The following is a 19,305-nucleotide window of genomic DNA, read 5'->3' on the forward strand; positions in this document are numbered from 1 at the left end:
CTGTGACCCTGACGTGGTTGTTGGCCTGGATTTAATTTACCAGGGGTTTTTAAGATTTCCCTAGCCGAGACCTTTTTCTCTTTGCCCGGAGACATTGCGCTTAGATACACTGAACTCTTCAGCCCCTCCTGTGGACTTTTCATAGGTCTGGAGCCCTTCAGCCTGGATCCAGTCATCTCTCTCCAGTCCCTGGCTTTCTCAGTGCTGCTCTAGGTCACTGTACATCCCTGTCCCCACTCTCAGTCCTGCCTGTGAGTGAACTCAAGCCTATCATAATCTTACTGGCAACTCACCTTTACACTGATTTTCCATCAGATTGTGTCCATAGGATGTTAAGGGCTAGCCTGGGCTGGGAATGGGAATAAGAATCTAGAAAGGAGCCTGTTTTCTCAGAGCCAGATTGTGAAGCATTTAGGCCAAGAAGGGATTGGGCCCCAGTTTCCTCATAGGTATCTGAAAAGAGGGGTTTATTTGATCATCTATGATCCCTTTTTGTTCTAAGATTCTTTAAGCTTAGAGCATGAAGTGTACTCAAAGAGGGAAGGAAAGAATATATATTCACATGTCTCTTGTCCCTCTCCCATCCCCATCAATAAAATAGAACAAATGCATTAAAAAAATAATAAACAAAGAACCTTTAACCTCCAACCACAATGCCGTTGCTCACTGCGGCGTGAAGGCAAAGAGATAACACGATAGAATGAGAGGCCCCATGTTAATTCCTGTGCTGCAGGTTATACCAAGAGGGGAAAGCCTTCTGAGTGACGCGTGCCTCCCTCCTGGGCCTTCTCAGAAGGTCTAAAGCCCCAGTAGGGCGGTTAGTCTTTTGCCCGCCACTCTCCCCCCTCAGCCTCCACCACCAATTTTCCTGACATAAACTGTATTTATTATGTATCACTGAGCAGAAATACGGTATTGATCCCCTTCACTGAAGTAATAAGCCTTCCCATAAATCCGGGTCACCTGAACAGATATGCTCATCCATAGTTCCTCTTGAGGTTTTAGTCACTGCTACGCATTTGTAAGAACACTTACTTTCGTTTTCCACATTGTCAGTCTCAGATAAAGACCCTGAGATAGCATAGGGAGGCTTTTGGCTTTCATTTCCAGGAAGTGGGGCTTATTCCTGAGACTCAATTTCGTGTACAATAGTGTTGCTCTGTTCCTGTATTTGAGGGCTGTGGTGGTTCAGTGGCAGAATTCTCACCTGCCATGCAGGAGACCTGGGTTCAATTCCCAGCCAATGCACCCCATACACAGCCACCACCTGTCTGTCGGTGGAGGCTTGTGTGTTGCTATGATGATGAACAGATTTCAGTGAAGCATCCAGAATTAGACAGACTAGGAAGAAAGGCCTGGTGATCTACTTCTGAAAATCAGCCAATGAAAACCCTGTGGATCACACAGTGTTTTGTTCTGCTGTGCATGGCGTCGCCGTGAGTCGGGAGCTGACTCAACAGCAGCTAACGACAACACTAATCCCTGTATTTATCAGCCATTCCTTTTTTTCAATCTTCTTTCAGCCATTGAAGGCAGCCATGAACTGGGAGGCAGTTCAGACCCACAGGAAAAGACTTCTGGTTCTCACCCTCACAGCCCACACACATCAGCTACTTTCACTGGAGCTGGAGAGCGGACACTGCGATCTCTTACCAACGGGAGCACGGCTCCTGGAGAAGTGGGGAGCTCTGCCTCGGTGCTCAGAGAAACGGAGAGTGCCACACGGCACCTGGACGTGACCAAGGACACAGACTTCGTCTCAGGTTCACTGGCTGCCTTACATGTCCTCGGGGGTACTGGGTCTGCAGCAGAATCTCTTTTTCCACATCCCTTCAGCTCATCTGTCCATTTACTTACAGTCCTAGAAGGATTCAGTTTTCTGTCAACCTAGAACATACCTTTCAAGCTCTTCAAGGAGGGAACTTTCTGGGTTCTCCCCCATTAAGAAGATGAACAGCCCTCCCCAGCCTGGTCCTCCCCACCCTCTACACACACATACACACTTGCCTAGGCATTTGGGATGATGTCTACTTAAAATAAAGGAGACCAGCCACTTTGTGGCTAAAGCCAACCTCCTGGGAAAGAAATATTTCATTATACTTAATGGAAAGTTGGGAGGGTTTTCCTTTTCCATTTAGGCATAACAGTTGTTCTGTTTGGGGTCTTAAGAGCTTTTATCAAAAAAGGCACATGGAAGCAATTTGGACCTATTCCCTATTCTTAGGCTTCTAGCCTCCACTTCTCCTTTATTACCATTTCCATTGCTGCCATCACTGTTCCTCACAGGATGAGTAAATATCCTCAGAGCAGACATTGACCCTTCTGCCTTCCCACACTGTCCCTGATCAGAGTGCTCGCCATTGAAAAACCACCTCCCAAGAAAGTGTTTCACCCCACTTATGTTCATGGAAAGGACATTGAAAGTCTATTTTATATTTTGTATTTGTTTAGTTGACCTAACTTTAGTTTTTCCCTTTGCAGTCACTGGAATTAGTTACGGTCAATTGAATGGCACAGATATGGAACAGAGGACTTCCAGTGACCACACAGACCGCACTTATGCTTCATCTACTTTCACCAAAGGAGAACGGGCATTACTGTCCATTACAGACAACATGGACTTAAGGGAGAGTTCAACCTCTTATATCAAGATCTCTAACTCTTCACATTTAGAGTATTCTTCCTCTTCTCATGCTCAGACTGAAAGAAGTAATGCCTCATCCTATGATGGGGAATATGCTCAGCCTTCCACTGAGTCACCGGTTATGCGTACTGCCAACCCTCCATCCTACATGCCCACCATTAACGTGACAAATACTTTGGTTCTTCTGGATGTGGATGCTGGATCTGTTGGTGACTCATCTTCTCCATCAGGGCCACCTTTGCCTCTGCCCTCAGTGTCACAGTCCCACCAATTGTTCTCATCAACCCTACCATCAACCAGGGCCTCTGCTCCTCCACTGAAGTCTACCTCGGATGTGTTTTTGTCTTCCTCACCTTCACCTTTACCAGTCTCCTTGATGGCATCTACCCTTGCACCGTCTACTCCTGCCCCATCTTCTGTCTCACAAACAACCTTACCACGTTCATCTTCTACCCCTGTCCTTCCCAGGGCAAGGGAGACTTCTGGGACTTCTCTTTGGACATGGACAATGGCATCATCCATAGCAGTGCTCCATAGTAGTCAAACAGAAGACCCTAAGAACCAGAGTGACCCATACCAGGAGAAAGTCATCACGGAGACAGAGTCACCAAGCCTAGTATCTTTGCCAACAGTGTCCACTGAAGCTGTAACAACGAGCTCTCCTTCGGAAGTCCCTTTGCCCCCAGCCTTAACAGAGTCCTCCACTGAGCAAACCCTTCCAGCCATGAGCACCAGCTTAGCCCAAGTTTCTCCAGCTCTGAGAGCCACCACCCTCAAGACCTCTCATCCCCCTGTGACCACTGGCAGCCTCCCATCAAGCACAGTGGCTCTGATGAGTGGTGCCACAATAGTACAGACTACGGCTGGGGAACAGTTCTCGCCAACCAGTCCTGAGGTCCTAGTGCCACAAATCTCAACACAGGGTGCTGTCACCACAAAAAGGACTCAGGTTCATATAGATGCTACCACCAAATTGATTCCTCTGACCAGCGCACCCACATCAGCAAGAGACTTGGCTGCAAGTCTTGGCGTTACAGAAGAGCACAGCCCAGCTTCACATTTCTCCAGAACATCTGCTTCTTCTCAAACCACAGGTGTTTCTACTGCTGAAGTATTGACTCATAAATCTACCACCTTCCCTGCTCAGGGCAGCACACCGTCACCAACGGCATTGTCTTCTCCAGCCTCAGGTAAAACTCAGTCTCATAAGCACATATTGACAGGGAGGCCCCATCAAGCACTGAGAGCTGCACAGGGCTCAAGATTCATGTGAATGTGCGGACATGGCTAGTACTGGAAATAGTACGTGTCTATTTTGTGATGTAAAATGCTTCCTGTTGAAGCACTTAAACCATGAAATAATGTCACGGTGGGCCTACTCTTCTCGCCCGAGTTACATAATTCTTCCTGAAGAGGGGAGGGTGCATTGGTTTGTGGAACGTTAGTAGGTAGCACGGTTGTAGCTTTTAATGCTCTGTGATCGCGAGAGCTTTCAAGCATAACTTTCACTCTTCCAAGGTCAGAGAGGGGCAGCAGTGTGGGATTAGAGGTGGGAGACCAAAGTAAAGAAGCTTTAGGTGGCCTCTCTGGGACAGAGGCTGAGTTGGCTTGCTCCCAGATCAGTGCCCAGGGCTTCTGAGCCAGTCAGCAGACTGCCCTATTCACCAGGGAGACTTCCCTGGATCCAGAGGAAGCCCGAGCTGCTGTGTCTCCCTAAGGTAATGTTGCTAGTTGAAATGGCGGGGCTGGAGGGGGGCATGTCCAATAAACCTGTCCAATGAACTAACCTTTTTCCACAGTGACTGCGTGGTCAGGGCTCCTAGACATTGCACTTGAGGTTACCTTTATATTCATGTTAAAGTAGCTGGTGCAAGGAAAATAAAGCATCCAAATGATTCTTTACCATTTAAGAAAAGATAGAAGGAAGCGGGATAATATATCTTTTGATGTCATGTTCAAGGTTATCTTTTTGGCTTGTCCAGACCAGGAAGGAAAGAAGAGAAATGCTTTGTAGTGACTGGAGCAGGGACTCAGTTACTGACACAGTCTCAGCCTGTCCAGCATGATCAACCTGTGGGATTTGGAGGATGGGAGGTCAAAACCACCACCCGCCGCCAGCCACAGAATTCTTGAAGCATCAGTACCCCCCTTTGTACCAGTGACCCAAGGACCTCTGGGAAAGGAAAGGTGGATCGTTCTCCAGGGAAATTTGGGAACCCTGCTTCAGAGCACACAAGGCTTCATTTCCAGAGGCCAAACATATTCCAGTACCAGAGCGTACTTCCCAAGGCTCCCTTCAGGAGGGTGATGGAATGCAGTTCACAAGTCATTACAATGATAACAATAGGCGAGTATGGTAATGTATTCTTTGTGACAGTGTTCATGTGTATATAGGTGTTTTTAGGTAATAGTTAAGATAGCAATGCAGAATAGCAACACCATCTTTGGATTTAGGCTTTTGTTTCTTGGGGTTATCGTTTTGGAGTTCGAGCTCTTGACTTTTTGTTCCACCACTGGTTTGCTCCTTGCAGACGATGGAGGTATGTTGTGGGTTTCAGCTTTTCTAAGTCAGTGTCGGAAGCCGGTACTATAAGCCCCCGGAGCCTGGCACTGCCGGTTACACACAACAAAGCAGAGCGTTGTGCTTACTGCCCTCGGGGGCTGGGAGTCCAAGATGACGTCGAAGCGTGTGTATCGTTAGGGCCTGAATGGATTCTGGTAGGGCTGGTTTTTATATTACGTGAAGAGAGAGGGCAATTGGAGTGCTCCAGTCAGATCATTTTTCTGACTGATTGCACAACACGTGGAGGCCCAGTTAAATTTTGGGAGTTTTTGGATAAAGGATGCTGTGGTTTTGATAAAGTCTGTGCACGTGGGCACACAAACTTGCACAATTGCAGCAGGGAGGGTGGCTTCATCAAGCATGCTTTTCTCCCCTTAACATGTTTGAAATTGGCACTGATTCAAGCAGAATTTTCTTTTTATTGTACTTTAGGTGAAGGTTTACAGAACAAATAGTTTCTCATTAAACCATCGGTACAGATATTGTTTCATGACATTGGTTAACAACCCCATGACATGTCAACACTCTACCTTCTCAACCTTGGAGGACCTTTTTTTGGTGAAAATATACATAGCCAAAGTTACACTATTTCAAAAGTTTCTACATGTACAATTCAGTGACATTGATTACATTCTTCCAGTTGTGCTGCTATTCTCACTGTCCTTTTCCAAATACTCCATCACCATTATCTTCAACTCACTGCCCCCTAGGCTTCCCATCAAACCGTCTGAGTTGCTGTTGTCAATTAAAACAGAATTTCCTGAGTATCACAAAGGCAGTATGATCATCGATCCTGAACCGAGGGGGACCTGTGAGCAGTGTTTAGATGTGAACCAGATCTTACATTCAGAGATCCAGTGGTCTCACACTTGTATGTGTACACAAACTAGGACCAGTGCCCAGGCCCACAGCACCTGTCTTCCGCACCTCTCGGGGGCCCGTCATATTTTAGTAGTGTGGCCTTTCAGGGTAAGTAAACAGAATAAGCAAGAATCACATAATAGCTGGGAGTACTAAATACCCACCTAGAGCTGCCTTCGCATTTCCTGTGTGATTAACTGCCTTATTCCTGGAATGTGTTTTCAGTCAACAGCTGTGCCTCAAACCCTTGTCTTCATGATGGGACCTGCATTGCTGATGCCTCCAGCCGTGGGTACCGGTGTGTGTGCTCACCTTCCTGGCAGGGGGATGACTGCAGTGTGGGTAAGAGCCAAGTAATGTCCAGCGGTCTCCACTACAGTATCCCACTGAGATACTCAGTGAGCGCCATTGTCCTCCAGAATTTAGGGAAATAAGATTTTCTAATTAATGCTCTGCTTCACTGAGAATTAGCATGATTATGTGTTCTCTGCAGGATAATGTCAGACACTGTAGCGTGGCGCTGACAAGCCCCATGATTTGGCTCCATTCTGTGGGTTTTCTATACTCCAGCCATACTAGACCACCTGCAGCTCCCCAAAGACCCCTACGCCCTCCTGCCCCTGGCCTAGAATGCCCCCTCCCTCTGCTTATTAAAGTCCTTCCAGTCTTAGTCCAGATGTTACATAAACAGTCTTTAAATCTCTCCCTCCATCAAAATCTGCTCCTTTCCCCATACTTCCAAATTCTGCCTTGTATTTATAGTCAAGGAGCCTTGGTGGCACAGTGGTTAAGTGCTCGGCTGCTAACCAACCGAAAGGCCAGCAGTTCAAACCCACCCATTGCTCCATGGGAGAAAGATGTGTGGCAGGTCTGCTTCCGTAAAGATTACAGCCTTGGAAACCCTAGGAGGCAGTTCTACTCTGTCCGTTAGGGTTACTATGAGTCAGAATCGAGTCGAAGGCAATGGGTATTTATAGTTGGTGATTTATATGGCTGCCTCCACCCTCAGTAGACTGTCAGCCCCCTGAAGATAAGGATGGTGTCTTACTCATCTCTGGTTCCACTGTACCTGGCTCCATTTGGCCCTTACCAAGTGCTGACCGTGCTGGATTATGGTTGTGCTGTGCGCCACAGATTCCATACAGTCTGGTTTCCTCCCCTCTGCAGATGTGAATGAATGCGTTTTGAACCCCTGCCCGCCCCTGGCCACGTGCAACAATACTCAGGGATCCTTCACCTGCAAATGCCCAGTTGGGTACCAGTTGGAAAAAGGAATATGCAATTTGGGTAAGAGAGTTACTCTATGTTGGATTTTATTTTGCACCACAATGTATTTTACAAAATAACATTTACTGTTTTTATTCCTAATCAGAATCAATATTTGTCCACTGTAAAAACTTAAGGAGTATGGAGGGAAGTGGAGGACATTTCCTGTAATTCCCTCACTCACAGATAGCATTTTACTTTGCTGTCATTTTTGGTGTGCATTATATTTTTACATAGCTGAAATCCTAAGGTATATGTACACACTTGGTATCTTAAACATTTCCCCATGCTATTAAAAATAGTATACAAACATCTTAATAACTTCATGATATGCCATCCTTGTTCATTCCGTGATTTGCTTAACCATTCCACCCTGCAGTTAGGAAAAAATTTATCAAAAGGATATTCTAACAGCTCGTTAAAAAAAAAAAAAAATTAGAAGGAGAAAAGACAATAAAACCTTGATTGTCCTACCACTTCACACATTCTTTTCATTTCTAAAAATGATCTTCATGCTCTCATCCACAGGCAGACGCGTTTTTACAAAGCTGCTGCTGTAACTGTACCACATAATTTGTCATACTTTGTTCCCTAATCTGTAACTTTGAAGCTAGTTGATTTTAAGTATAATCTCCACTTTACAAGTTAAAAGGCAAACAGACAAACCAAATGAAAGCTAAAGCCCTGAGGAAGTGTGATGCTAAGTGGCTAAGCTTATCCACCTGGCTGATGAGAGGCGTGATTTCCAGCCCACAGTTTTTTCTCTTCTACACTAATGCATTAATCATAAGAGCTTTCTTGCATTGAGGGTACAACCCAATGAGAGTGCTGAGTTCAATACATAACTCATTGAAGAACTCAGAAATGAAAAACATAGAGTTATCTAAGCTGGATAAGGAAACTGTCGGGTAAAGTGACTCATATTTGAATCACCTTATATTTCCCGGTGTGATATTTTAGACGCAATAAGTGTTCAGTTAAAAAAAAAAAAATTAAACAAAAAAACCACTATGGGGCGCAGTCCAGCTGTGACACACATGGGGTCGCCATAAGTCAGAGTCAACTCGACAACAACTGGTTTGGTTTAAAAAAAACCACTTGCTGTCGAGTTGATTCCAACTATATGTATTTGGTAACACTAATTTTCCTTTTTTAAGCATGAGAATAACAAACAGGATAGTAACCTTGGAGTGAGAGAGAGGCAAGGCATAGGACTTTCTGAGGAACAGACAGGGGCTTTGAAACTATGATAATGTTCTGGTCCAAAATTAGATGGTAGGTTCACCTGGTTCTTAAATTATTATTATTATACTTCATAATTTATAGTGATATTACATATACTCTTTGCAGGTACTAAATTGTAAATAAAGATTTTTTTTCACCTCTATTATTTTTTTATTGTACTTCAGATGAAGGTTTACAGAGCAAATTAGTTTCTCATTAAACAATTAATACACATATTATTTGGTGACATTGGTTGCCAACCCTGCGATGTGTCAACAATCTCCCTTTCTCGACCTTGGGTTCCCCATTACCAGCCTGCATGTCCTCTCCTGCCTTCTCGTCCTTGCCCCTGGTGTGCCCATATAGTCTCATTTTATTTTATGAGACTGTCTAATCTTTGGCTAAAGGGCGAACCTCAGGAGTGACTTCAGTACTGAATTAAAAGTATGTCCGGTGCCCATACTCTCAGAGTTTCTCCAGTCTCTGTAAGACCAGTAAGTCTGGTCTTTTTTTGTGAGTTTGAATTTTGTTCTACATTTTTCTCCAGCTCTGTCCGGGACCCTCTATTGTGATCCCTGTCAGAGCAGTCAGTGGTGGTAGCCGGGCCCCATCTAGTTGTACTGGACTCGGTCTGGTGGAGGCCGTGGTAGTTGTGCTCCATTAGTCATTTGGACTAAGTTTTCCCTTGTGTCTTTGGTTTTCTTCTTTTTCCCTTGCTCCAGACAAAAAATTTTTAATAGTATGTAAAAAAAAAAAAAAAAAAAGAGCACTCAGTAAATTTTTTTTGAGGAGCCAAATGTCTGTATCTTTTCAAAGTGTTATCTGTATGAATTTCTATTACCTGTAGGGCTAAAGGGATCATCAGACTTTTTAAGAAGGTCGGAACATTACTAGAATAACTAGAAATCTGAAAACGGATTAAAATATAAGGATAGTGACAAAGCATTATTAAAAAAAAATCTAGAAATATAATCATCAGTCAAAATCAAGAATTCCTTATATTCTAATAACTTATCTGCATTTAGATAACCTACTCCACTTAGGCACACCCAATAAGAAATAAACCAGGAATTTTGGGTTCACTCAGGAGCGGAGGAGATGGAAATGATTTTGTTTTGAAACACTGTGGAAAGTTACACTTGCCCAGGACTCAATGCCTGGCTTCCAGCTCCAGGTGCCCCACCTACTTCACCTGAGCCTCGGTTTCCTCATCTGTAAAATCAGATTACCATCTGCTGTGCTTCCCACTGAGCATTTTTGTGAAGATCACATAAAATAATTATTTGAGCAAGATTTGAAAATGGTAAAGGGCTCTCCAGATGTGTGGTAACATTTAACATTATTCTTCAGCCTCTTGGACCAGAATTAAAAGCAATGAAAACAACCAACTACTGTGAATACAAAGTAATAATTATGGATCTTTCTAAAAAATAATTTTAGATAACATATGGGTACCCATAATTAAATTTGAAGTAAAAATTTGACTTAAAGCCAGATGATATAACTGTAGGCATGAATGGGTTAGAAGAAGACTGTATGATGCTATCTTTATATTCATAATGAAATCCGAGACCATGTTTACTTGGCACCATCCTCTCTCATGATTCAGATGAGATCTGTGTGCTTAACATTTACAATATGTGCATTTCTTTTTTTTTTTAAATTTTCTTTCTTTTTTAGTAATTTATTTTGTTGTTGAGAATATACACAGTGGCGTATACATCAATTCAACAATTTCTACGTGTACAATTCAGTAACATTGATTACAGTCTTCAAACTGTGCAACAATTCTCACCCTCCTTTTCTGAGTTATCCCTCCCCCATTAACATAAACTCACTGCCCCCTAAGTTTCTATCTAATCTTTCAAGTTGTTGTTGTCAATTTGATCCCATGTAGACACTTCTTGGAGCCCTGGTGGTGCAGTAGTTAAGAGCTCAGGCTACTAACCAAAAAGTTGGCAGTTCGAATCCACCAGCCACTCCTTGGAAACCTGTGGGGCAGCTCTTCTGTGTCTTGTAGGGTCTCTATGAGTCGGAATTGATGGCAGCGGGTTTGGTTTGTTTTTTGAGATAGTTCTTAAAAGAGCACAATGCTCAAGGCAAACATTCTTTTTTTTTTTTTTATTGTGCTTTAGGTGAAATTTATGACTCAAGTTAATTTCTCATACAAAAAATTTATACATATATTGTTTTGTGACATTAATTGCAATCCCCACAATGTGACAGCACACTCCCCCTTTCCACCCTGGGTTCCCTGTGTCCATTCAACCAGTTCCTGTCCCTTTCTGCCTTCTCATCCTGCCTACAGACAGGAGCCGCCTATTTGGTCTTGTGTCTCTGATTGAACTAAGAAGCACACTCCTTACACATTATTCTTTGTTTTATAGTCCTGTCTAATCTGTGTCTAAAGAGTAGGCTTCGGGAATGGTTTTAGTTCTGGGTTAACTGGGGGCCATAGTTTCGGGGGTTCCTCCAGTCTCTGTCAGACTGTTGTTAAGTATGGTCTTTTTACTAGAATTTGAGTTCTGCTCCACACTGTTCTTCCATTCTATTTGGGACTATTGTGTTCCCTGTCAGGGCGGTCATTGGTGGTAGCCGGGCACCATCTAGTTCTTCTGATCTCAGGCTGGTAGAGTCTCTGGTTTATGTGGACCTTTAGTCTCTTGGCCTAATATTTTCCTTGTGTTTTTGGTGTTCTTCATTCTCCTTTGCTCCCAGGTGAATTGGGACCAATTGATGCATCTTAGATGGCTACTCACAAGCTTTTAAGACCTCAGATGCCACTCACCCAAGTGGGATGCAGAACATTTTCTTAATAAAGAAATACGCCTTTGTTATAAGGCATACATTCTTTACTACTTAAGCTAAACTCTTGTTTGGTTTAAAGAAGACTTCAGGGGATATTTTTGGTTTAAGGTTTGAAGATTATCTCAGGCCACTAGTTTCAGGGGCTGCAATATGTGCCTTTCTATATAGAGTCTGGGTATAACCCTTGACACGCGTGGCCCTATGAAATATGAAGATAAGGAGTGGGGTGACTGTTCTGGAAGCCTGTGTGTTGAGTGTCCTACAGGTAGCTCAGATCCAGAGGAGAGCAATTCTATTGTGTTAACAATCATCTTTCCCTTTTCAAGTCATTTAGCTTCATTGTTCATAAACATCACAGGAACATGCAAATTAGAGCATGCTGGAATGCTTTCATTTGGCCAAGAATGTTTTCAAAGAGCTCCCTGCTGCTCAGAAAGAGTCCTAAGCAGCTGGCTTCGCTGAACTGTAGAACAAGCAAAAAGATGTTAAATAAGGATTAAGGGCTTTAGACAGCAAGTATAAGATGTTCAGCGTTTACCCTGGCTCATCATCGGCCCTTTTCTTAATTCAGCATGCAAGCTTTCTGTGAAAGAGCAGCTTCATAGGCTTCTGGTTTTTGTTTTTGTTTTGGGGGGTGGAATGGCTAGGAAGGGTCCTTCTCTCCCTCCATAGGGAAAGATAAGAATTTAATATAAAGAGAGATAAGAGCTAGCTATAAAGCAGGCTGTACTCATTTTTTGGTTGCCTGCCCATTTGTAAGTCCCGTTTCCCTCAGACCCAATCAGCACAAACTGATGTTAACTACAATTTTATTTTAAAAGTGAAATGGGTCTTGAAAACAGAGCTGCTTTCTTTCATTTCTGAACCCACAGTATCTTCACTATGAGTTGTTTTTATTATGTGGCTTATGATCATGGAGTCTGGCAGCACCTGGAGTGTGCTGCCAATGTTTGACACCTTTCTCTGTAACCCCTTGGTTGTCATCTGATTCCTCTGGGGACACAGGGTGTGGTGGGCAAAGAAGAGCTTTGAAGATAAACACACATGGGTTTGAATGCTAACTTTGGCACTTGGAAGCTATTTCCTCTGAGCAAGAGGGATGGGGATAGCTCTAATGAGAAGAGAAAACTGAAGTAGCCCTTTGAAGTTGAGGGGTAAACTTGGTAAAGGACCTCAGAGAACAGGAACGTTCCTCTAACGCTTTGGCAGGCCTGACACATTTTAGTATCTAGTGCCATATCTTCCTCCCCTTCTTCTTGGACTATATTTAGAGCAGCTCATCTTTCTTCTTTGTCAGCTTTATTGAGTATCTGTTATGTGCAAGCCCACCAGAAGTTCCTTGGAGTCTCTCATCCAAAGGTTTACTCAGTCTAAGCCTTCAGTTCAGTTCAGTAGATGCTCACTCTGCTGCGGAGGGAACCCAGAAGAGGGAGAGGCGGTTTCCACCCTCAAGAACAAAGAAATGCACAGAGATTGTCCCATGAGGTCAATCTGGATGAAAGATGGACAGCCCAGAGATTTACAAAAACATAGCCTTCAGTAGGTCAGTGCATCATGTGGTCTAACAGGTTATGTTTTCATTTTCAGTTAGAACCTTTGTGACAGAGTTTAAATTAAAGAAAACTTTTCTCAACACTACTGTGGAAAAACATTCAGACCTACGTGAAGTTGAAAACGAGATCACCAAACTGGTAAGTTTCCTGAAGGGGGTCTTTGAGCTAATTTTTTGTTTACTAAAACAGATTTTATTCAGAGTTGGGAACCTCCTGGGCTGTTCGTATCTATCATATTTGGAAGATAACTTCATGGTAAAGTAAAAAGTCTCTCAGAAGAGGTGTATTGAGTACTAGAGGAGCCCAGTAGATATATTTCTTCCATGTGTCCCATTTGCAGTCTTTTTATCTGCACACTAGTGTTTCTTTTCCATGTACAAATTTGTAGTCAGAGACATATAGGTGACATGTACCAATAAGAGCTGTTAGGAAGAGGAAAGACCCCCCAAAAAACCAAAACCCATTGTCATTGAGTTGATTCCAACTCATAGTGACCCCAAAGGACAGAGTAGAACTGCCCCCACAGGGTTTCTAAGCCTGTACTCTTTACAAGAGCAGACTGCCACGTCTTTCTCCCGAGAAGCAGCTGTTGGGTTCGAACCGCCGACCTTTTGGTTAGCAGCCGAGCGCTTAACAACTGCACCCCCTGGGCTCCTAGGAAAGACCCAGATAATCCTAACATCCTATCTGCAGTTGACAAGCTGTGTGACTTTTTCTCTGTACTTTGGAGATTAAGAAGAATAACACCCTTTTTCCTCCAGGGAATGTCAAGGAGTATTAATCCTGTTAATCCTGGTCATCCAGGATTTGAAAATTCACGGCTTAGAATATACAGGGGCCTTTGATTCTTCTTCTTTCCTTCTTTGCCTACTTTTTGTCAGAAGAAAAGAAAAATGGAGAGGAAAGAAGATGAGATGAAAATGAAGCTCAGTTAGTAAATTCAGCTTCTCCATTGCTACCTGAGTCTAAGATTTGGTGTTCAGAAAACTGAAATTTTCCATTAAAATAAGTTTTAGAGATTGATTGATTTCTGATTTCAGGTTTCCGTGTTCATCTGGATAAGAGTTAGTATAAAACCAAACCAAACCCGTTGCTGTCGAGTCAATTCCGACTGACCCTATAGGACAGAGGAGAACTGCCCCATAGGGTTTCCAAGTAGCGGCTGATGGATTCGAACTGCCAACCTTTTGGTTAGCAACTGAGTTCTTAACCACTAGAGTTAGTATACTAGCCAAGAATTCTAGGAGGATATTGTTGACTATGGATTTTATTAGTGTAAGATATAGATTCAAGTTCTGATTCTCGATCTACTGAGTATCTGCTCTGTGACAGGCACTATGCCAGTGCTTCTCTCTTGTAAGAGGTGTTGCCAAACTCTTTTACAGATGAGAAAACTGGAGGTTCTGGAATATTAGTGACAATGGCCGAGTTGACACAGAGCAGAGTTTTAAGCTTACGTCTTCTGACGTTACACATAGTGCTCTTCCTTGTGTCTTCGCCACAGCGTGCTTGTGCTGTGGGTAGATAGTTCCTTCTAAGGCAGTACAGGGCTTTAGGACCCTGTGCAGAGAGGCGCAGTTCTTCATATCACACAGTGCTAACTTGTTCATTTTTGCCCAGTTTCAGCGTATACTATATGGTGATGTGACCTCCACACCCCCAAGAGATAGTGAAGATTTAGGCAGTGACTGGGGAAATGACTCAAATGGCCTTTCCCCAGATGTCATTCTGCTTCACCAATACCTGGGGAAAAAGTGAACATAATACAGTGAAACCTGTGAGAGCCGAAACACGACAGAACTGCCTTGTTTTTCTGGATCTCCCAAGTTTTCCACCTTTGACAGGGTGCCATCTTACCAACTTTCTGTCGCTCTCTATTAGTGGAAAATATTGGGGCTTTCCTTCTCTGACAGGTTTCCACCTTGCACAAGTTCTGGGTTTTACAGGTTTTACTGTCATAATAAAATAATATGCCATTGCCTATCGGAATATAAAATCAACGTAATGCAAAGCCAGGAAGGGTTTGATATTGTGCTGTGTTTGAATGTCCCTTCTGAAGAGTGAGATCTGTCTGAGACATGGGCTTTTAAGACAGGTGGGTCTGCCTTGTACACAGTATGGACCCCTCTGCTTCACAGAAGGAATCCCCAGCCCCTACTGTGGAAGAAGTGGGGAAGCAGGCATGATACTTTATGTTGTGGAAGAATTTTCTGCCCTCTCTGAAGGCATAAGGCAGACACACGGAGAGTCATCCTTAATTTGTTCCCAACAAAAGTGCTCTTGACCCGCGTAATGTAATTTCCCTTTTTGGAGAAGACCTATCTTCGAGTTAGATCAACTCATTGTAGATTATGAGGGGTCTGGGTAGGGCCCACCAGGCTGGCGGTAGCTGAAAGGACACAAGCCTTTTCAATGAGGCTCATTCACTATGCAAAGTCCAAATAAACAGTTGCCTCTGAGCTTTTTGAAACCCTGGGTCTTAGAGGAGAATCCGCTCCTTTGAAGATGTTTTGCATCCAAGGGTGCTGTTCTGAACATCATTTCCTGCCAAGATTGCCCCCACTGATTTTACTATCTGCTTCTCTCCCTTTGTGCTCATGGAACAACAGAATAAGAGCAGAAATGCTTGTAAGAGGAAACAAAAAAGGGCCACCACTTCTGTGGAAAGCTGCCCGCTGATAACTTGATGGCTGGAAAATGTCTCTTTTGTCATAGAAATAGGAAATTGGTTCTAGGTCCAAGGCTTTTGTCTAATTCCCAGTTAACGACAAACCTGTTCTTTTTTCAGTTAAATGTGTGTTTTTCAACGTTACCTGGTTATACACGATCCACAGTTCATGCTTCTAGGTAAGTAACAGAATTACATTTGCTTGTGAACCAGTCCATAGAAAGGGGAAGATATTCTAACATGGCTGATAACAACACACTGGGCCCTGTTTTGACCAAGCCAGTGGGTGACCCAATGCCAAGGTCACTCGACCTTCATGTTCTTCCATTCCCTCACTGGAGAATGGAGATGACGGGGATTTTCCAAAAGCCCTGTCATTTTGAAAAACTAAAAACCTACAAACTTTGCCCATAGGGAGTCCAGCACGGTGGCGCTCTCACTGCAAACCACCTTTTCCCTGGCCTCCAACGTGACGCTGTTTGACCTGGCCGACAGGATACAGAAGTGTGTCAACTCCTGCAGGCCCTCTGCTGAGGTCTGCCAGCTCCTGGGATCTCAAAGGCGGATCTTTAGAGGTAAGAGAGATACCCTCTGGGAGGACCCCGCTCATACAACTAGGCATAGACCTAAGATAGCATTCATAGACCTAAGAGGCATTCAGGGCTCAGGCCTGAGAAAGCTCATTCCAGAACCTATCTTTGAAGTAGGTGTTAAGCCAAAGGCTTCCGTATTACACACCTTTGTGCACACGCACACAAACATACACACACACTCCTGTACACATAGCCTTGAAGACGCCTGGTCCTTGGTATGTACGGTATTACTATATTTATTATTTGCAAATTATAAACGCACAGAAGCAACCGGAGAACGTAAGCCAGAATGCTCACAGTGGTGCCGTGAATGATGGTTTTCCTTTTCTTGTTTTTGCTTCATCTGTTTGGTCAAAAGCTTCTACAGTGACTCTAGAGTGAGGCCAATGAAGAAAGGGGTTAGAGACAAGTTCACAGGGAAGATCTAGGGCTTAGAAGGAGGTTGTCATTGCTGGGATGGGGAAAACGCTGCCCTAGAGTCAAAAGTGCTTCCTTGCAAAGGGGCCTGTGCCTGCTGCCTTATCATAAGTGAACAAAGCAGCTCTAGCTACTCATTTTACTATAAAACTAGGGCTGGCAAACAGTGGGCAATCAGCCTAACCCTTCCCGTCTGGCATCCAGATGCTAGCCCTAAGTTGTAGGAATCAGATTTTTGGTTCTCTAGCCTTCTGGTAGATCTAGGGCATGCCCATGGGTCAGGCTTCTGTAACTGCTGGCCCAAGGGCTTTCCTGGAGGGGACTGTGAGTTGCAGAGCTTGGGAGCTGGGTATTAACATTTCACATCTGGGATACAGGTGGTAGTGTGGCCCATGTGACGGCTGGTTATTAATGTGAAAAAAAGAGTCAAACTTTCTACAGTTGAAGTTGATATGATTCAGCAACAATTAGGGAATTAGGTAAAACGTTCAGGCACCATAATATTGTGCTCCCAACACTGAGGCAAGAGCTCTTCGTTTTTACTTTTTGATTCTCTCACCAAGGATTCAAGGATACCCCTTTTGCCTCCCCAGCAAGATAGGAAGGGTGGCATTCAATTCACTAAATATTTATAGACTACTCAAACTGACCACTTTTTGGTTAGCAGCCAAGTGTGTTAACCATTTACACCATCCAGGGAGTCCATCGAATAATTTCTATGTGGTCAGCATTGTAGCAGGTTACATTTTGTCCCCATTAAAATGCATTCATGCCTTGCAAATGTAGTAGCCAGATATTTGGACTTATAAGATCCTGCTCATAACAGCCCTGCCACTCTCTTACCCCCAATTCTTCTGACTGCTTGGATGTGGCTTACAGGAAAGGTCCTGTCTTCCTTTCTCAAGGTCTAGGGTCCCCATTCTTTACCTCTCCTTTCAGAGCCCTGGAGAACAAAGGCAGCCCCCCATATTGGCAGTGTGCATCTCCCTCCCCTGTTGTACTCCCGGGTCTTGTCCAGGTTTTCCAGACCCAGCTTGGTCTCTTGCTAACCTTTGGCAGGGTGGAGAGGTGGGTCTGACTGGCGGTAGCTGTCAGGTTGTAACACCTGGGTTGTTCTGACATGTGGGCAGCGCTGGGCCACTCTGGAAACTACCATTGGAAAGGCAGGTTTTTCCTCTGTAATTCACAAAATATCCACTTCCTTGCCTTCCAGAGAACACAGCTCTGATCGTCACCAGAGATCTAGAGTCTGGAAATCCCCAGTGGAGTGTCTCAGTCTTAGATTTATATAAGTTCTCATTGTCTGACCTTTTGGCGGATGTTATGCCCAGGAAAGAGCATGGGAATTGTGGATGCAGAAAAATCACATCAGCAGACTTAACATGAAAATGGCATTATACTTGGCTCCATTTGATGGATTTATGAATTTTTAGGAGAGCAACTCCTTCTCTGTTGTAGAGGCAAGGCCAGTTCTCCCTGCTTTTACATGAATCTGCTTCCGTGTGAAGGAGGCTGGTTGAGCAGAGTGATGAATATCTGCTAGCAGGCTAGGTTAATAGTGAGGATGGAGGAAAAACGCTGTATCGGCTTCCAGAAAATCGCTAATCTGTCCAGGGGCTCAGGCTGGCTGTTGAACATGGCTGTGGCTGGCCTAGAAGGGCCTATAGCTTTTTGCCCTAGAATATCTCTTCATATTACGGCTTGACAACGGCTAAAGCTTCAGAGAGTTTAGACGGGGGATTGTAGAGGTTCAGTTCCTCTCTGGTGCCAGCTTCTCCATGTTTGCCTGGTGCAATTTTCCTTTAATACAAACTTTTCACAATAAACAAAGGAAATTCTATCACGCATACAAATGGGGTTCTGATTAAGCACACCCTCTTCCACTGATAAAGACAGGAAATACAGCAGTGAGAACTAAAATTGTGTCCTAAACTCACCTCCCTATGACCAGGCTGCCAGCCTGGCCCAAGCTCTCAGGACTCATGGAAGAGGAGGGTGCTGGGAACCCAGTGCCCGCAAGGAGCCCTTTGTGTCAGTTTACGTCACCTGACCCTGCCTGAGGGAGGGCAGTTTTCTAGAGTGTTAAGATCTATGTATCAGTCAGAGTCCTCTAGAGAAATGGAACCAATAGGATATATATATACACACATGTTAGGTGCCATGGAGTCACTTCTGACTCATAGCGACCCTGTGTACAACAGAACGAAACACTGCCCAGTCCTGCCATCCTCAGAATTGTTCTGTTTGAGCCCATTGTTGCAGCCACTGTGTCAGTCCATGTCGTTGAGGGTCTTCCTCTTTTTCACTGACGTTCTACTTTGCGAAGCCTGATGTCCTTCTGCAGGGACTGGTCCCTCCTGGTAACGTGTCCAAAATACATGAGACAAAGTCTTGCCATCCTAGCTGCTAAGGAGCATTCTAGCTGTACTTCTTCCAAGACAGATTTGTTTGTTCTTCTGGAAGTCCATGGTATATTCGGTATTCTCTGTCAACACCATAATTCAAATATATACATCAGTTCTTCTTCGGTCTTCCTTATTCATTGTCCAGCTTTCGAGTGCATATGAGGTGATTGAAGAACACCATGGCTTGAATCAGGCGCCCTTAGTCCTCAAGGGGACATCGTTGCTTTTTTTTTTTTTTTTTAAATATTTTATTGTACTTCAGGTGAAGGCTTACAGAACAAATAGTTTCTCATGAAACAGTAG

At 44.0% G+C, this 19,305-nt stretch overlaps 1 protein-coding gene across 1 annotated transcript in view; it reads left to right on the top strand.

The window, feature by feature from the left end:
* HEG1 (heart development protein with EGF like domains 1) overlaps nt 1–19,305 on the top strand; it is a 78,305-nt gene that overhangs the window by 18,306 nt on the left and 40,694 nt on the right. Inside the window, exons 5-11 of the mRNA XM_023728784.1 lie at nt 1,524–1,763; nt 2,482–3,834; nt 6,294–6,410; nt 7,236–7,355; nt 12,954–13,057; nt 15,708–15,766; nt 16,002–16,162. Coding sequence (XP_023584552.1) covers nt 1,524–1,763; nt 2,482–3,834; nt 6,294–6,410; nt 7,236–7,355; nt 12,954–13,057; nt 15,708–15,766; nt 16,002–16,162 — 2,154 coding nt within the window. The remainder of the gene's footprint in view (nt 1–1,523; nt 1,764–2,481; nt 3,835–6,293; nt 6,411–7,235; nt 7,356–12,953; nt 13,058–15,707; nt 15,767–16,001; nt 16,163–19,305) is intronic.

This window comes from Trichechus manatus, unplaced genomic scaffold (genome assembly GCF_000243295.1).
Source record: "Trichechus manatus latirostris isolate Lorelei unplaced genomic scaffold, TriManLat1.0 scaffold00026, whole genome shotgun sequence".
Classification (NCBI taxonomy): Eukaryota; Metazoa; Chordata; class Mammalia; order Sirenia; family Trichechidae; genus Trichechus; species Trichechus manatus.